The 13,423-nt window shown below is 33.2% G+C and overlaps 2 protein-coding genes across 3 annotated transcripts; one reads left to right on the top strand and one right to left on the bottom strand.

Moving 5' to 3' along the window:
• The first annotated feature begins 2,323 nt into the window (after nucleotides 1-2,323).
• On the top strand, nucleotides 2,324-4,773 carry LOC111796146 (uncharacterized). Of its 2 annotated transcripts, XM_023678858.2 has the most exons (4): nucleotides 2,324-2,552; nucleotides 2,948-3,604; nucleotides 3,878-4,054; nucleotides 4,516-4,773. In XM_023678858.2, exons 1-3 carry the CDS (start codon nucleotides 2,333-2,335, stop codon nucleotides 4,027-4,029), a joined length of 1,029 nt encoding a protein of 342 aa, XP_023534626.2. In that variant the 5' UTR covers nucleotides 2,324-2,332; the 3' UTR covers nucleotides 4,030-4,054; nucleotides 4,516-4,773. The 2 variants fall into 2 exon arrangements, with proteins under 2 accessions (XP_023534626.2, XP_086979820.1); XM_087123694.1 differs by lacking the exon at nucleotides 4,516-4,773 and having other exon boundaries at nucleotides 2,408-2,548; nucleotides 3,878-4,345.
• Nucleotides 4,774-5,780: 1,007 nt separating this feature from the next.
• Nucleotides 5,781-8,766, bottom strand: LOC111795401 (uncharacterized). The gene is made up of 4 exons (XM_023677811.2): nucleotides 8,471-8,766; nucleotides 7,783-7,913; nucleotides 6,530-6,634; nucleotides 5,781-6,424 (listed from the first exon to the last, which is right to left on the bottom strand). The coding sequence occupies exons 1-4, from the start codon at nucleotides 8,543-8,545 to the stop codon at nucleotides 6,004-6,006; spliced, it is 732 nt and encodes a 243-aa protein (XP_023533579.2). The 5' UTR covers nucleotides 8,546-8,766; the 3' UTR covers nucleotides 5,781-6,003.
• Between the last annotated feature and the right edge of the window lie 4,657 nt (nucleotides 8,767-13,423).

Here is a 13,423-nt window from a genome sequence, read left to right on the forward strand (position 1 = left end):
CTTTAAATTATATATATTTTAAACTCATTCGCCTTTAAAAAATTATTAATAAATTAAAAGAGTTTTAATTTTGTAAGCAACATCTTAGACATCTTTTTTAATATATATATATATATATATATATATATATATATAATTAATAGTTATATATAAATTTTATATTTATATTTAATTAAACTTAAGTAAACCATATTCAATTTTATATCTAATATAATAAAATAGTATTTATAGAATATAAAATTAAATATTCATAAAATTAAAATTTTAAAAATTTATTAAACATTTTTTAAAATTTATAAACCATATATATACAAATATACGAGTTAATTATTTAACCTATAATTCATAGTTATGTACACTCATAAGTTTATTTGTAATGTTATTTATTTTTATTTTTACAAATATTTATAAATTTTAAATTAAGTATAGAAAATAAATAAAAAAATGGTTTTAAAATTTTGTATCAATTTTTTTTCTTTTCTTTTTTTATATTATATGAATTAGTAAAGTAATAAGATGTGGTAGAATCTGATGGCTCAAAATTTCCTTTTTTATATTATATAGCGTGAATTAGTGAAGTAGTAAGATGTGGTAGAATCTGATGGCTCTATTAGAGAAGAGAGAGCTCTTAAATTTCGTTCGATCGACCTTTTTGGAGTGGATCAGGACAATGTCGAAAGAGGTCAAACTTACCCGTTGTGAGAATCTTAGGTTGCTTCTTTCTTCTCCAAGAGAACGTTGATTGTCAACCCCATAGTTGACTCTTCATCTATTGGAATGGAACGACGATTCACGAGTTCAGCAACCTCTTTGGCTCGAGCCTCAAAATCTATCAAAATTATTTTCTACATGTAAAAAATTTGAAATACTTAATTCAACTATCTCATACTTTAAAATATATTAATAAATAAAAACGGAAGTTTTTTCAACCTTTCTTAATTTTTAATTATACGTCAAATAAGGTAACATTGTCAGCTTCATCAATGTAATATTTGTTATTTATAATGATTAATTGTATTATTTAACGTGGCAATTAAAATTTGGACCTATTTAATTATTGGGTTGTATAATTACTAATTTGAAATATATTTATTCAACATAACTATTGGCTCTATTACGTAAAGGATGATTTTTGCTGTCAAAACTTGAAAAGGAAGGAACTATTGGTTAGATTGGCGACTACAGTTGGAGTTAAAGTATGAACCAAATCACAAACGTCCTATTTCTTTTGTTTTTTTTAAGGTTAGACTGAAATTAATAAATAGACCGACTTTAATTCAACATTCTCGAGTATATTACTGCCTCGTGTCATTTATTTTTTGTCTATTCAATTCTCGTAGTCTTACGTATTGATTTGAAAGCAATGATAAAAGTAACGAGCAAAAAGAATATTTAATTACTGTATAAATAAAAACTTATTTTAAAAAATTTAAAAATATAAATGAAATAAATGTAAAAACAAAATTAAAGTTGACACAGACAAACGTGTCTGTGTTATAATATTTTCATGAACGATAAAATGTCTTAACCAATTATTTTATTTTATTTTAAATTAAGTCTATATATATTAAATTTACCTGTTACTTTATTTATACGTATTTTTTTTAAATTGAGTAAAATTTTAAAATGATAAAATATAGTTTTTTATTTATTGAATTTAACTAAAAAAAATTATTTTCATGGAGTAAATTTTAAAAATTATAAATTATAGTTTTTTTTTTTTTTAATTTAACTAAAAAAAATTCAAATATATATAGATGAAACAATTAAAAATATAATATATATTTTAAACCACCTACTCATATTAATATTTTAAAATATAATATTTAATTTTGAATCATCAAATTAAAATTTAAAATTATATTATATTTTTAAAAAACTATTAAAAAAATTAACAAAACTAAAAAAACCCTATTTTTTATTATATTATTACGGCGAATTTATTTTGAATTTTTATTTATTTGAGTTAATATAACTGCTAACCGCTAACAAATATTGTTTATATAATTTCTACGCTTTTATAAAGAATATTTTATATTCTCTCCAACGGATGTGAGATTTCACGATCTGTCACGGATGATCTCATGATCTCAGTTAATTTTAAATAAATAAATAAAATTTATTAGTTAAGTTATTTCATGAATTTTCTTCCACCTTAATTTAATGTTAAAGAAAGAAATAAATAGATAATTTATCCATTAATATTTAAGGAATTTTGAATGGAAATATATTTGAGTTGGATTTAATTTATTATTTTATAAAATTTGTTTGAGAAATTAAAGGAGGATTTTGAAGTTGGGCTGATAATTACAGCTGCTTGCTGGTCCAGTAGATGGCGATGACTTGTGGCGATGGATCTTGTGGACTGTGGTCGGTTTGCGACGGACGGGATAATCTCGAAGGAACCACAAATTTTCAATGGACACCAACATTTTCTCGGGAAAATCTTCGACCTAGAATTTTCTCTCAGTTATCCTCTGGTTGGTTTCTCTTTCTACCTTGGCAGTGGACGGATTCCCTCGACTCTCTTCCTCACTCCGTGGATTCTGTGTGTAATTCTTCATCCTTCTTTATCCTTTTTCATTTACGTTTTTGGCCATTAGGAATTTAATCTGTTTGGCTCTCGAGAAAAGAGCGTATGTAGTAAGTTGAATGCAAGTTTCCTTGTTAATTTTCCCCTATTTTGTCGCCTCAAACTGGACTGGAATTTGAATTTAACACATTTTACTTCAGAGCCTACTACCATTTTCCTGATTTTTCGAATTTTATTCTTGAATATGTTACCGTTCTTATGGATTCTTCGTCTGCATCGCGATAATTTGCTTTTAAGGTGTTGCGCTGTTTACTCTTGTGATTTCTGTTCGGTTTTTTAACCTAGTGGTGACTGCAATAATATTGAAGGGGTTGACGATTTGACGTTGATAGTTGATGTTCTTATGCTTGGCAGGTTTGTTATGGTGCGCATTTTATGTGATTTGGCCAAGAGTTCTTGAGATTTTGACAATGAACTTGGAATTTCTTCATAAATTTCCATGGTTCTGGGCCCAAAAAAGCAATGATTTGGGTCCAATCCTTAAATCTTCTGACGCCATTGGGGAGCAAGGCCATCAAAATACTCGTTTTGATTTCAGGATCTGGGGATTTTCCCTTCTTTCGTTTCTTCCTTGGGAAGATAATGCCAATTCCCGAGATATCATTCTAGCAAAAACAACTATTAATAGGAACTTGAAAAGGCAAGTGAAACGTGGTAGACGAACTGAGAACCGTGATGGAGACGCTCCTTTACGGTTCAAGCCATATGTGTGTAAAGTTCCATGGCATACTGGTGTAAGAGCGTTTTTTTCTCAGCTGTTTCCGCGTTATGGACATTACTGTGGTCCAAATTGGTCTAGTGGGAAAGACAATGGGTCTCTCGTTTGGGATAAACGACCAATTGATTGGCTGGATTTCTGCTGTTATTGCCATGATATTGGTTATGACACTCATAGTCAAGGAGAGTTGTTAAAGGCTGATATGGCATTTCTCGAGTGCTTAGAAAGGCCTAATATGGCTACAAAGGGAGATGCTCATATTGCTACTCTTTATCGAACCATGTGTGTCTCAGGTACGCCCGAGCTTCACTTATTTGGGTTGTCTTTTGTAAGTGTCTTGATTCTTGTATGCCACATTTACACACACCATGTGATTTTGAAATGGTTAAGTTCTGTAATGTTCAAAATCATTCCCAAACATGTCATTAATCATTCAAAATCAAATTTCATCATATGAACACTGTTTGAAGGAGTAAAGCCAAACATTAAAACGATTACATGAAATTCACTTATAAATAAATCATTTTCACTACCATCACTCCAAACATGTTCTGTAAATGTGACAGGTCTGAAGAACTTTCTAATTCCTTATAGAAGGCACCTGATTCAGCTTCAGTCTCTCCCTCACCAACCTGCAATTCAGTTTGGATGGCTTAGCAATTTGAAATGGTTTAGTTGGAACTCGCAAAGAGCTGAGCAAAAGCATCCCAAAATGTGATAGATACTCAGTAGTTACTTTATGAGTAATTTCTCTTCATCACTATGTTTTACCTGAGCATCTCTCATGTACATACATATATATATACACAAAATCCCATTGGCTTATTGTGTAGCACATTAGTGTACATTGGTGAGTTTCGAATTTCTGGTAACTGCTAGTGTAGGAGCTGTAGGGTTGACATTTATGCTACCATAGGAATCCTTATGTATGGACCAATGGGAAAGGCTTCTGCTACTAAATCCTTGCTAGCTAAGTAAGGATTTCCTAATGAAATGAAAAATGAGAATCATGGTGGTATCCTATTTGAATATTATTACACCGTGCTACTCCACAATTGTGCCTTTAGATGTATGAATATGTGAATATTTGCCTCTGTGGACACTTTTTACAGGATTCTTGTTGCTTTGTTACATATTTAAGCTTGTTTCTGAAGTATCATGTGAATTTTCCTATCCTCATTTCTGTCCTCTTTCTGGTTGGCAGTACATATGAGTTGTTTTGGTAGAGATGAACAGCTTTGAAGGTTTTTGATGAAGGGAGAGACATCTAATAGCTAAAATCATTGCAGCAAATGTTTGGATATGTGTTTATCTTTTTTGAAAGGATGAGCTGTTTGAATTTCAACACACACAAGCTATATTTTGTTCTTGGTGGTTATTTGGATATGTGTATTGATCCTTAGAATCCTCTTAATTATGGAGACACAAGAAAATTAACACGAGGATGAGTGTTTTATTCTTTGATTATGAAGGGTGAGCTATATTAAAACGCTATCCTTCGGGTCGTTTGAATTGAAGGTATGAGGACGGAAATAAGGGTGAGGATCAACAAGCGATTATGTATTCCTTGTTTGGTACGAGGTTTGGAGGATTAATCATGAGAAAGTTATTTTCATAGTTTTATGACAGGTAAGATACGAAATTGATAAGATTTCTTTTTTAAAGAAAACATTGAAGACATTTGTGAAGACATTTGGGTGGAATTTGTGAGTTTTTGTAAAGTTGTTCTTAGTTAATTTATTGAGTTCAGAAACAGGATCTTGATTCTAATCCGTAGTTCTTCAAACATATTTTGAGAAGATATGAAGGAGTTTTTAGAGATTTACTAAGGTAATGAAAGATTTCTTAGTCTTGTCGAAGTGCCACTCCCCGATCTTACTATATGTCAACTTTCTTGATCATTAAATACTCAAGTACAACATTTAAGGGTGTTCAAAAAGTCCGGTGACCAAAAAAGTTCAATATAAATTAACTCAATCAGTACGGTTTAGATTCATTCAATTTTGGTCCGGTTCAATAACTAAAATCTCTCATAAATCTTTTATCATAGCTAACACTGACAACTACTACAACTACTACAGCTCGTTATTCTCTTTAGTATCTTCATATCGGAGTCACATCCATAGGTAGAGTGGAGGAGGATAAACTCCCTTCCAACTTCTAAATCCCAAGGAGGCTGATGATATGATTAAGGGAAAAGTTCAAAATAAAGAATGATTTTGTATTCAACCATGATCTTATAGGAAAAGTTGATTTACTTCTCAACCACATCACATGTACACTAATGTGCTTGGACTTCAAAGTTTGAGTCTAAAGTTGGCTGTTGATATCCCTTGAGCTACAATTCACCGAGGTCCAATGCCTTAGATTTCACCTACTTGAGCTACAATTCAAAGGCTTTTGGTATCCTTCACGTAAAACTTGCACACATATGAAAGTGATTGACTACATCTAAAAAAGAACAGAAAATCCGACCATAACAATCGTTCTATGACTGATTTTGAGATTCAATGTTCATACAAAGAACTCATTGGGGTGTCCTTTATACCTTGCAAGTATAATCCCCACCATAGATTTAATTGGGAGCCACCAGGCTCAGGGGAGGTAAGGTACTTCAACTGTGAAAGTAAATTGAATCTTAGAACTGTACACAGGGTCTAAGCGCAAGGCTTGTTATATACAGGAACTTGAATCACTTCCGCCCAAACCTAGCTAGATGTTCCTGATGTTTAGCTGCTGCAGCTTTATCGGCAGCTTCCCGTTTCAAGGCTCTTTTAGCTCGCCGACCTGTTTTATCTTTCGAAGCATCTTTTTTTATAGGCTCACGTGATGAACTAGCTCCTGCATGCACTGGAACAGTTGACCTAATAACTGGTCGTGCTTCTTGTCGACCTCCCCTCACATATCCATTGTCTCCCCACCTTCGATTGCCGATGCGGAGACTCGACGATGCACCCAGGTAAGCTTCCTCAAACTCTTCGTCGTCATCCTCGTAAGGGTAGTACTCATCAGGATCTTCATAGGTTTCTTCCCGATCTTCAACGATCAGAGGTATATACCATGAAGCTCTCAGAAGCAGGCATACGCTCTCCTCAAACATAAAGTCATGGACGCTACAATACGCAGACAATAAATGGATAGAAAAGTAAGAACATTAATTTAGAAAGATACTGCAACTCTAAACTATAAAAGGTCCATAGAATGATGAAGGGACATACCTCCCATCAAGAGAACGATGCACAATCAGGAACTCAAATGGATGTTTACATTGTGGACACGTCGGATTCATATTATACGAGGCCCATCGAAGGATGCAAGTCGCACTTCATGAAAGTAAAACAATGCATTAATAAAAGAATATAATGCCCATATGTATAAACTGTAAAAGATCACACTATTCCTCAAAAAAAGCAAGGAAAATATTTGTAATACTTCAGTGGTTGGAAAACAATAGACAAATCACTTAACCATTTGCCATTTCATTTTTTGTTTGGTTTAATTATTACTGATAAGTTCCTAAGCTGAAAGTGAAAACTAAATGAAGTGTTCGCTGCAATAGTCATAGAGGAAATGTTCCCACACCAAGTAATAAAACATAAAATTAAACTTTGCAACAGACACCAAAAGCATCGAGTGTGTGATGACAATTTGGAGGTGATGAAAGAGTAATCGGCTAATAACAAAGAAGCAAAGACACTAACACGGACATTGTCATTTTCTAAACATCCAAGCCTTGTTCAACATATGTTGCAACACTTAGTTCAAATGCCTAATAATTGTTCACGATGCGTCTGATTCATGTGTATTGTACTCCATAAATGTTCAACACAGTATTTGATATGTGTCTGATTTAACAAGTATCCAACCTATGTAGAACACGAACACGTTACCAAAGCTGACATCTATGAGATTCATAGGCTCACAATAAGTCACTGAGTACCGAGTACAACAGGTTTCTATCCCAGTCTCACCAAGCAAGCATTCTAACTTCAATAATCAATAATTAATTATTAACAAACTAAATAAGACGAGAATTAACAGATTAGCCATCAGACTCTGAACCATACATTTTCTCCGACTCCAAGATACTTGGGCTATAAATCTAAAATAGCATACCTCTTCCATTAAATCCCAGCAACCTGAAGCACAATTAGAAACATTGTACCAATAGCAATATGGATACAATGAATTTTCTCCTATAAAGTTTAGCGGAGTCCCAGGAATATGTTCGCAAGATCTTAAAACTCCAACTCCAATTCAAGCATAGAACCACAATGAAATGAAATATATATGATAAATGCAGCATAAGAATTGCACCATCTATAGAACGTGAACATTTGACTGCAAAAAAGATTCCCATACAAAATACAGAAAAGGAACGGATCAACAAATTACCTAATGTATAGCAGATGAAAGTCGTGCTATAAAAACTATTAATAGATAGATGAAAGATTAATCAATCAGAACAAACCAATAGGCATGCTCGCAACCCCTCACTAAGGCAGTTTCTTGGAGAGCTATCTTATTTAAGCATATTGCACAAACCCCATCATGACTCCCATGACCTGTTCCTTGAATCTCTACCTTCTTTCCCATTTCGATCTGAACAGAGAAGTTCAGCAACTTAGCAATCCTCAAAATATATTTATGCAAATGACTAATGTTTGAAAAGAGACACTTCAACACTATGCAACACCAAGGGCAAGAGATGAGAACTTTCATTGGAAAATAAAATAGCATGCGCAGGTGACCAAATTCACAATTCAAAACAACAGTGATCTAATAGCAGGCAATCGGATAACGGAAATCAATGAATGTTAACAATAGCTCCCGCTTCCTACGGATCCTCAGAGTAAAAAAAAAAAAAAAAAAAAAAAAAACACGCACATCAAATCCATTCATTTCGACCACGTACTTCCTTGATATTAAAAAGGAGAAATACGCTTATCGACGCCACGAAAATCTTGAAAATGAAATAAAACAAGACTAAACCGACGATAACACTTCAATTAACCCTTGACCAGCGCAAATCTAGAAAACAAGATTAGATCAACGATAACTTCCAATTCGAACTCTCAACACAAAAAAACAACCATTTCTCGCGCCAAGTTTTACGCAAAAAGTGTAACAACTTCAAAAGTGAAAAAATAGATTAAAACCTGGTTGCAAACTTCCAGTATTTGAACGGCATCAGACAATTCAGCGCTTTCAGTAGAGATTCCCGAAGAAGCCATGGCGAGAACACGAGGGTTTCACCTCCGATTCTTCTCGCTTTATAAATTAGATCACACAGAACCCAGAACAACAGTTATTCAGCAGAAATCGAAACTTGAAATGAAAGGAGATGCTGAAGAATTATTCTGAAGCAAAAGAGACGAAAAAAAAGATGCTCGAGAATATTCTCTAATGGCGATCCAGAAGAGCTCTCTGCAAATAAAATCAGAACTTGTGGATTTGAAGTCCCTTCACTTATAATTAAAATTTATTCCTAGGGTTACTTGCCTCCATTTGATTTGACCACCCTTTACAAAATTAATTAATTAATTAATTAATTATATTTCTGTATTTTAAATCCTATTTTTAACGGCTGACTTAATAAAATCAAAATATTAAAATGTTAGATAATAAATAAAAGGAAATAAATCCCAACAAATTTACAAATATATATTCAAAAATATTTATAAACAAATGTTTCTAATAATTATTATGATAAAAAGAAACAAAAAAAAAATAATAAATATTAAAAAATAAACGAAAATTACCCAAAAATAGTGTTAAATATTTTGTACAGAAAAACAAAAAAAAAAATGGACACGTTGCGCACTGTGATTACTCCACGTGTTCGATCTGCATAAGTGGGGCCCACTTATGGGATAAGTCTTTTTCGCAAATTTGGGCCCATCAAACAGTTGCCGCCTTCGGCCCGTCTATTTAGGCCCATTTTTGTAGTTAACACATTCTCAAATTTGGTGGGCCTAGTTCATGGCCCATAAAATAGTTACCACCTTCGGCCCGTTTAAAAGGGTCGGTTTATCGGGTCGGGTGACGTGGTAAAAGCTTTTCAAGAGGCGCGCAGTTGCGTCTCAAACTCTCACAAAGTTTCGCTCTACGCTTTAACCAGTAACTTCTTCGCTCTTTTCTCCGAGAATCGCTGATTTAGGATTTCTTCATGTCTTCTGTTGCCCTCTTTCATTACCATGAAAGAGAGATTGTGAGGATGATCCTCTCAAGGATTCTTCTCTTCGAGTCTCCGGCGGCAGCGCGATGGTGGTGGAGGCGAATCCAGCAGCAGAACAGAGCACCGTGGAAACGACGGTGGATGAAATCGAGGCTCTAGTTGATGTGCATTCCTCGCGTTCTGGTTCGTTTCATTTTTCCTTTCGTTGTATAGCATCGCCTTGTCTTCATATCAATCTATTACGATTTTGTTAGTGCGCGTAAGCAAATGCGCATTAAAATACAAGAAACCTATAAAATTCACCTGGTAAATATTCTCGAACTATTCTCAAGAAACGGATGTGTGTATAGACTGCATTGTCGTAGCTATCTGTTTCGGTCTCTTTCAGAATTTATTCAATATCTGCGGTTCGATGACGCTTTTGATTTTAGTTATAACTTGTTGATTTCTAGGAATTTTGAATGTCTTATAATCGACGGCATAATAAACACTCTGCTGAACTAAGTGTCTTGGTAAGAGTATTCATTCTCCAGTTTCAAGTTATTGCAAGGTCATGTTATGAAATGAAGAACACATTCATTCCGATTTAGGCCAATGAAATGTATGAATAATAATAACTAGAATTCTGTCAAGAATTTGGACAGAATCTGCCTATTAAATGAATTAGTGTAACGAGTACATTGTACTTAGAAAATTGATAAAAGAAAACAGTTAGAACGGAGTAGTTTGGATGAAGATGTTTATGAGTGGAAGGGTTCGGTAACGAAAGGAGTATGCATGACTTCGAATTTGTGATATCACTCGGCAGGCTTCTAGGTGGTCAAGAAGTTGATTTTGGCAGGAGCAAATGAGAGCCTATTGAACAGTGTTGGATGATGGAAGTCCCACATCGACTAATTTAGGGAATGATCATGGGTTTATAAGTGAGGAATGCTAACTCTATTGGTATGAGGCCTTTTGGGGAAACCCAAAGCAAAGCCACAAGAGCTTATGCTCAAAGTGGACAATATCATACCATTGTGGAAAGTCGTGTTCGTCTAACATGGTATCAGAGCCATGCCCTAAACTTAGTCGTGCCAATAAATTGGTAAATCCTCAAATATCGAACAAAGAACTCCTAAAGAAAAGGAGTCGAGCCTCGATTAAGGGGAGGCGCACTTTGTTCGAGGGGAGGTGTTGGATGTTGGATGATGGAAGTCCCACATCGACTAATTTAGGGAATGATCATGGGTTTATAAGTGAGGAATGCTAACTCTATTGGTATGAGGCCTTTTGGGGAAACCCAAAGCAAAGCCACAAGAGCTTATGCTCAAAGTGGACAATATCATACCATTGTGGAAAGTCGTGTTCGTCTAACAAACAGGTACGTTGTGTCGTTTTTATTACTACATTAACTAGGAGGATCAAATTCAAACCTTATTCATTGATCTTTCTGGTTGAAAATTGTCCTGAACTCTATATTTGTCTTTATAGCCACGATAAAAGTCCAATGGATAAAGCTCTGAGTGAGGGGTGTTGGATGATGAAAGTCCCAGCTAATTTAAGAAATGATCCTAAGTTTATAAACAAATAATATTCTCTCCATTTGTATGAGGCCTTTTGTGAAACACAAACCAAAGTCATGAGAGCTTATGCTCAAAGTGGACAATATCATATCGCAGTCGATGCGATCAACGCGGCTGTTGCGCAACTCGAGCTCACTGGTATCAATGTTTACGATGGTGAAAATTTATTTATTTTTTAATTCAAATCGTTCCATTAGGTAAGGACTATTTTCATTAAAGTAAATAAAGAATTATATTAATCAATGCTACAAGAGCTTGAAAAAAGCTAATTAGAATATATGCTAGTGAACAAGGTGTCAACACTATACCCAAGTTAGATTCTTTTAATAACTAAGTATTGTACTTTGTTTTTTTGTCTTTAAATTGTAACTTATAAACACTAATTTTATTTATATGTTTCTTTGTTTTGTCGTCTACATTTTATAAATGTTAATACAATCTTAGCCAAACTTTTATTTTTGAAATTTGGATAAGTAATTAAATGTATTTGCTAAGACCGTTGAAAAAATATATTATAAGTTTGGGAGGAAGTAATATATTTAACCAACTTTTTTGAAGAAAAAAATAATAATTTAAAAAATTGAAACTAGTATCAACCAACTTTTATATTTAGTTCAAATATACAGATTATAACAAACAAACAAAAAAACAATTAAAAAAAAGGTTTTTTTTTTTTTTTTTTTGTTTCCAGATACATGGGAGATTTTACGTTCCAGTAAAATAGAAACACGTTTTAAATACATCTTTAAAAAGCACTGTATACCATTTGGAATGCATTTTAGTTTTAGTTTAAACACTTCAAAAATAATAATAATAATTCTAAATAGTTAATTTCTTTGATTTTAATATATTCAAACCTATTAAATATACAATTATTTATTTATCATATATCTTGTTTTTTATAATTCATGAGTGTTTTTTTTTCTTTTAAAAAAAGAGTTTTTAAACTAATCCAATTTTTTAAAATCATTTTTAAAAAATACATCTTTAATCAAATAAAAGAATGTCATATGCTACGTTAAATAACCTTTAAATTATTAATTTTTTCACAACTTATTTCAAACGCCATAAGTACCGATATGATCATACGATACTAGTATTGAAAAGAAAAGTGAGGTTAAAAGATCAATTTAGTTATTTTACTTTTGGTTTATGCTATTTTAATATTTTTACATCTTCAAGCTTACAATAATTTTTAAAATTAGGTTCAATTGTTAGTTTCAAGAAAATAATAATAAAAATAATTATGTTAGAAAATATATAATGTAAAAGACTATGACTAATTTTTTCTAGAAAAGTTGAAAATAAACAAACAATATAAATAAAATTGAAGTTTTATTGCAAGTCCAAACATTAAATCTAGACTAAATAGTATTTAAAAAATTAAAGATTTAGGAAGGTTGAAAAGAAGAGAACGAATTTGAATGATCACCAATGCAAAGTATGAAGTGAAAATTTCAGCTACCAAAACATCATTGATTGATTTTTTTTTCTTTGTTTGTGAGGTTGAAGGTTTAATTCTCAAGCACGCATTTGTAGAACTTTAAATGAATGCACGAAGTTTTCCAAATATGAATTTGAAAAAAAAAAAAAAAAAAAAAAAAAAAAGTGGTGGCAGTGTGCAGGCTATGAATTAAAGTGAGGCAAGCAGCGAAGATTCTCCTGCTCAAAGCCAGATTTGATAGCATTGCAAAAGACGAAACCGAAGAAACAAACAAATTTTAGGGTATTAGGCAGAGAGATGCACATCGACTCCTACTTTACTCAACTTAACCTCCAAAAAATGTGTGCCTTACGCCTGCCCTCCTTTCATGCCTAGGCTTTCGCACTCATTCACTCAAACTAACTTTTCCTTTTCGAATCCGAATTTCGAAGCTACAACCGACAAGTTTCTCCAGTTTTCTTTCTCTAAATTATTGCCCTAGCAGTTCCAAAGCATATACGACGACTCAAACTGATCGATAAAAGTAGTTCCAGAACATACCTGAATGCCTCACCGCTCGCCGGATAGCAAATGCAAGAGAGACCGTTGTCGTTGCCGTCCGCACGATCAGGCGATGGTTCCGATGGAAATTGAAAAAGAACTAAACAAAACGAGCCACAATCTCGACGAGGACTCGATCTGTAGAGTAAGTTACAGAAATGAAGAAATCTTGAAGATCAAACCGATCTCTAGGGCTAGAATTGAGAGAAAAACGGAGACCGATCGCTCATCAGCGAAGGAAAGAGGAGAGAGAAAAAGAGAAGAAGAAGAAAATGTACAAGTACAACGACGATCTTTCACTCCGTAATTCAATCCGGATCGATTTGAAACTTGACATTGTTCTACAGAGCTTCTCCAAACTTGATATTGAATACTCTTAATTTAT

The sequence above is a fragment of the Cucurbita pepo genome, chromosome 5 (genome assembly GCF_057944985.1).
Source record: "Cucurbita pepo subsp. pepo isolate OVF chromosome 5, ASM5794498v1, whole genome shotgun sequence".
NCBI classification, from domain to species: domain Eukaryota; kingdom Viridiplantae; phylum Streptophyta; class Magnoliopsida; order Cucurbitales; family Cucurbitaceae; genus Cucurbita; species Cucurbita pepo.

What these genes read in the sequence shown, in the direction of transcription:
- LOC111796146 (XM_023678858.2), top strand. Translation starts at nt 2,333, where the DNA reads ATGGCGATGACTTGTGGCGATGGATCTTGTGGACTGTGGTCGGTTTGC. An exon ending in TCACTCCGTGGATTCTGTGT is followed by an intron (nt 2,553 to 2,947) that starts GTAATTCTTCAT and finishes TATGCTTGGCAG; the next exon opens with GTTTGTTATGGTGCGCATTT. An exon ending in TCGAACCATGTGTGTCTCAG is followed by an intron (nt 3,605 to 3,877) that starts GTACGCCCGAGC and finishes TAAATGTGACAG; the next exon opens with GTCTGAAGAACTTTCTAATT.
- LOC111795401 (XM_023677811.2), bottom strand. Translation starts at nt 8,545, where the DNA reads ATGGCTTCTTCGGGAATCTCTACTGAAAGCGCTGAATTGTCTGATGCC. An exon ending in GGTTGCGAGCATGCCTATTG is followed by an intron (nt 6,635 to 7,782) that starts GTTTGTTCTGAT and finishes ACTTTCATGAAG; the next exon opens with TGCGACTTGCATCCTTCGAT. An exon ending in CATCGTTCTCTTGATGGGAG is followed by an intron (nt 6,425 to 6,529) that starts GTATGTCCCTTC and finishes TGCGTATTGTAG; the next exon opens with CGTCCATGACTTTATGTTTG.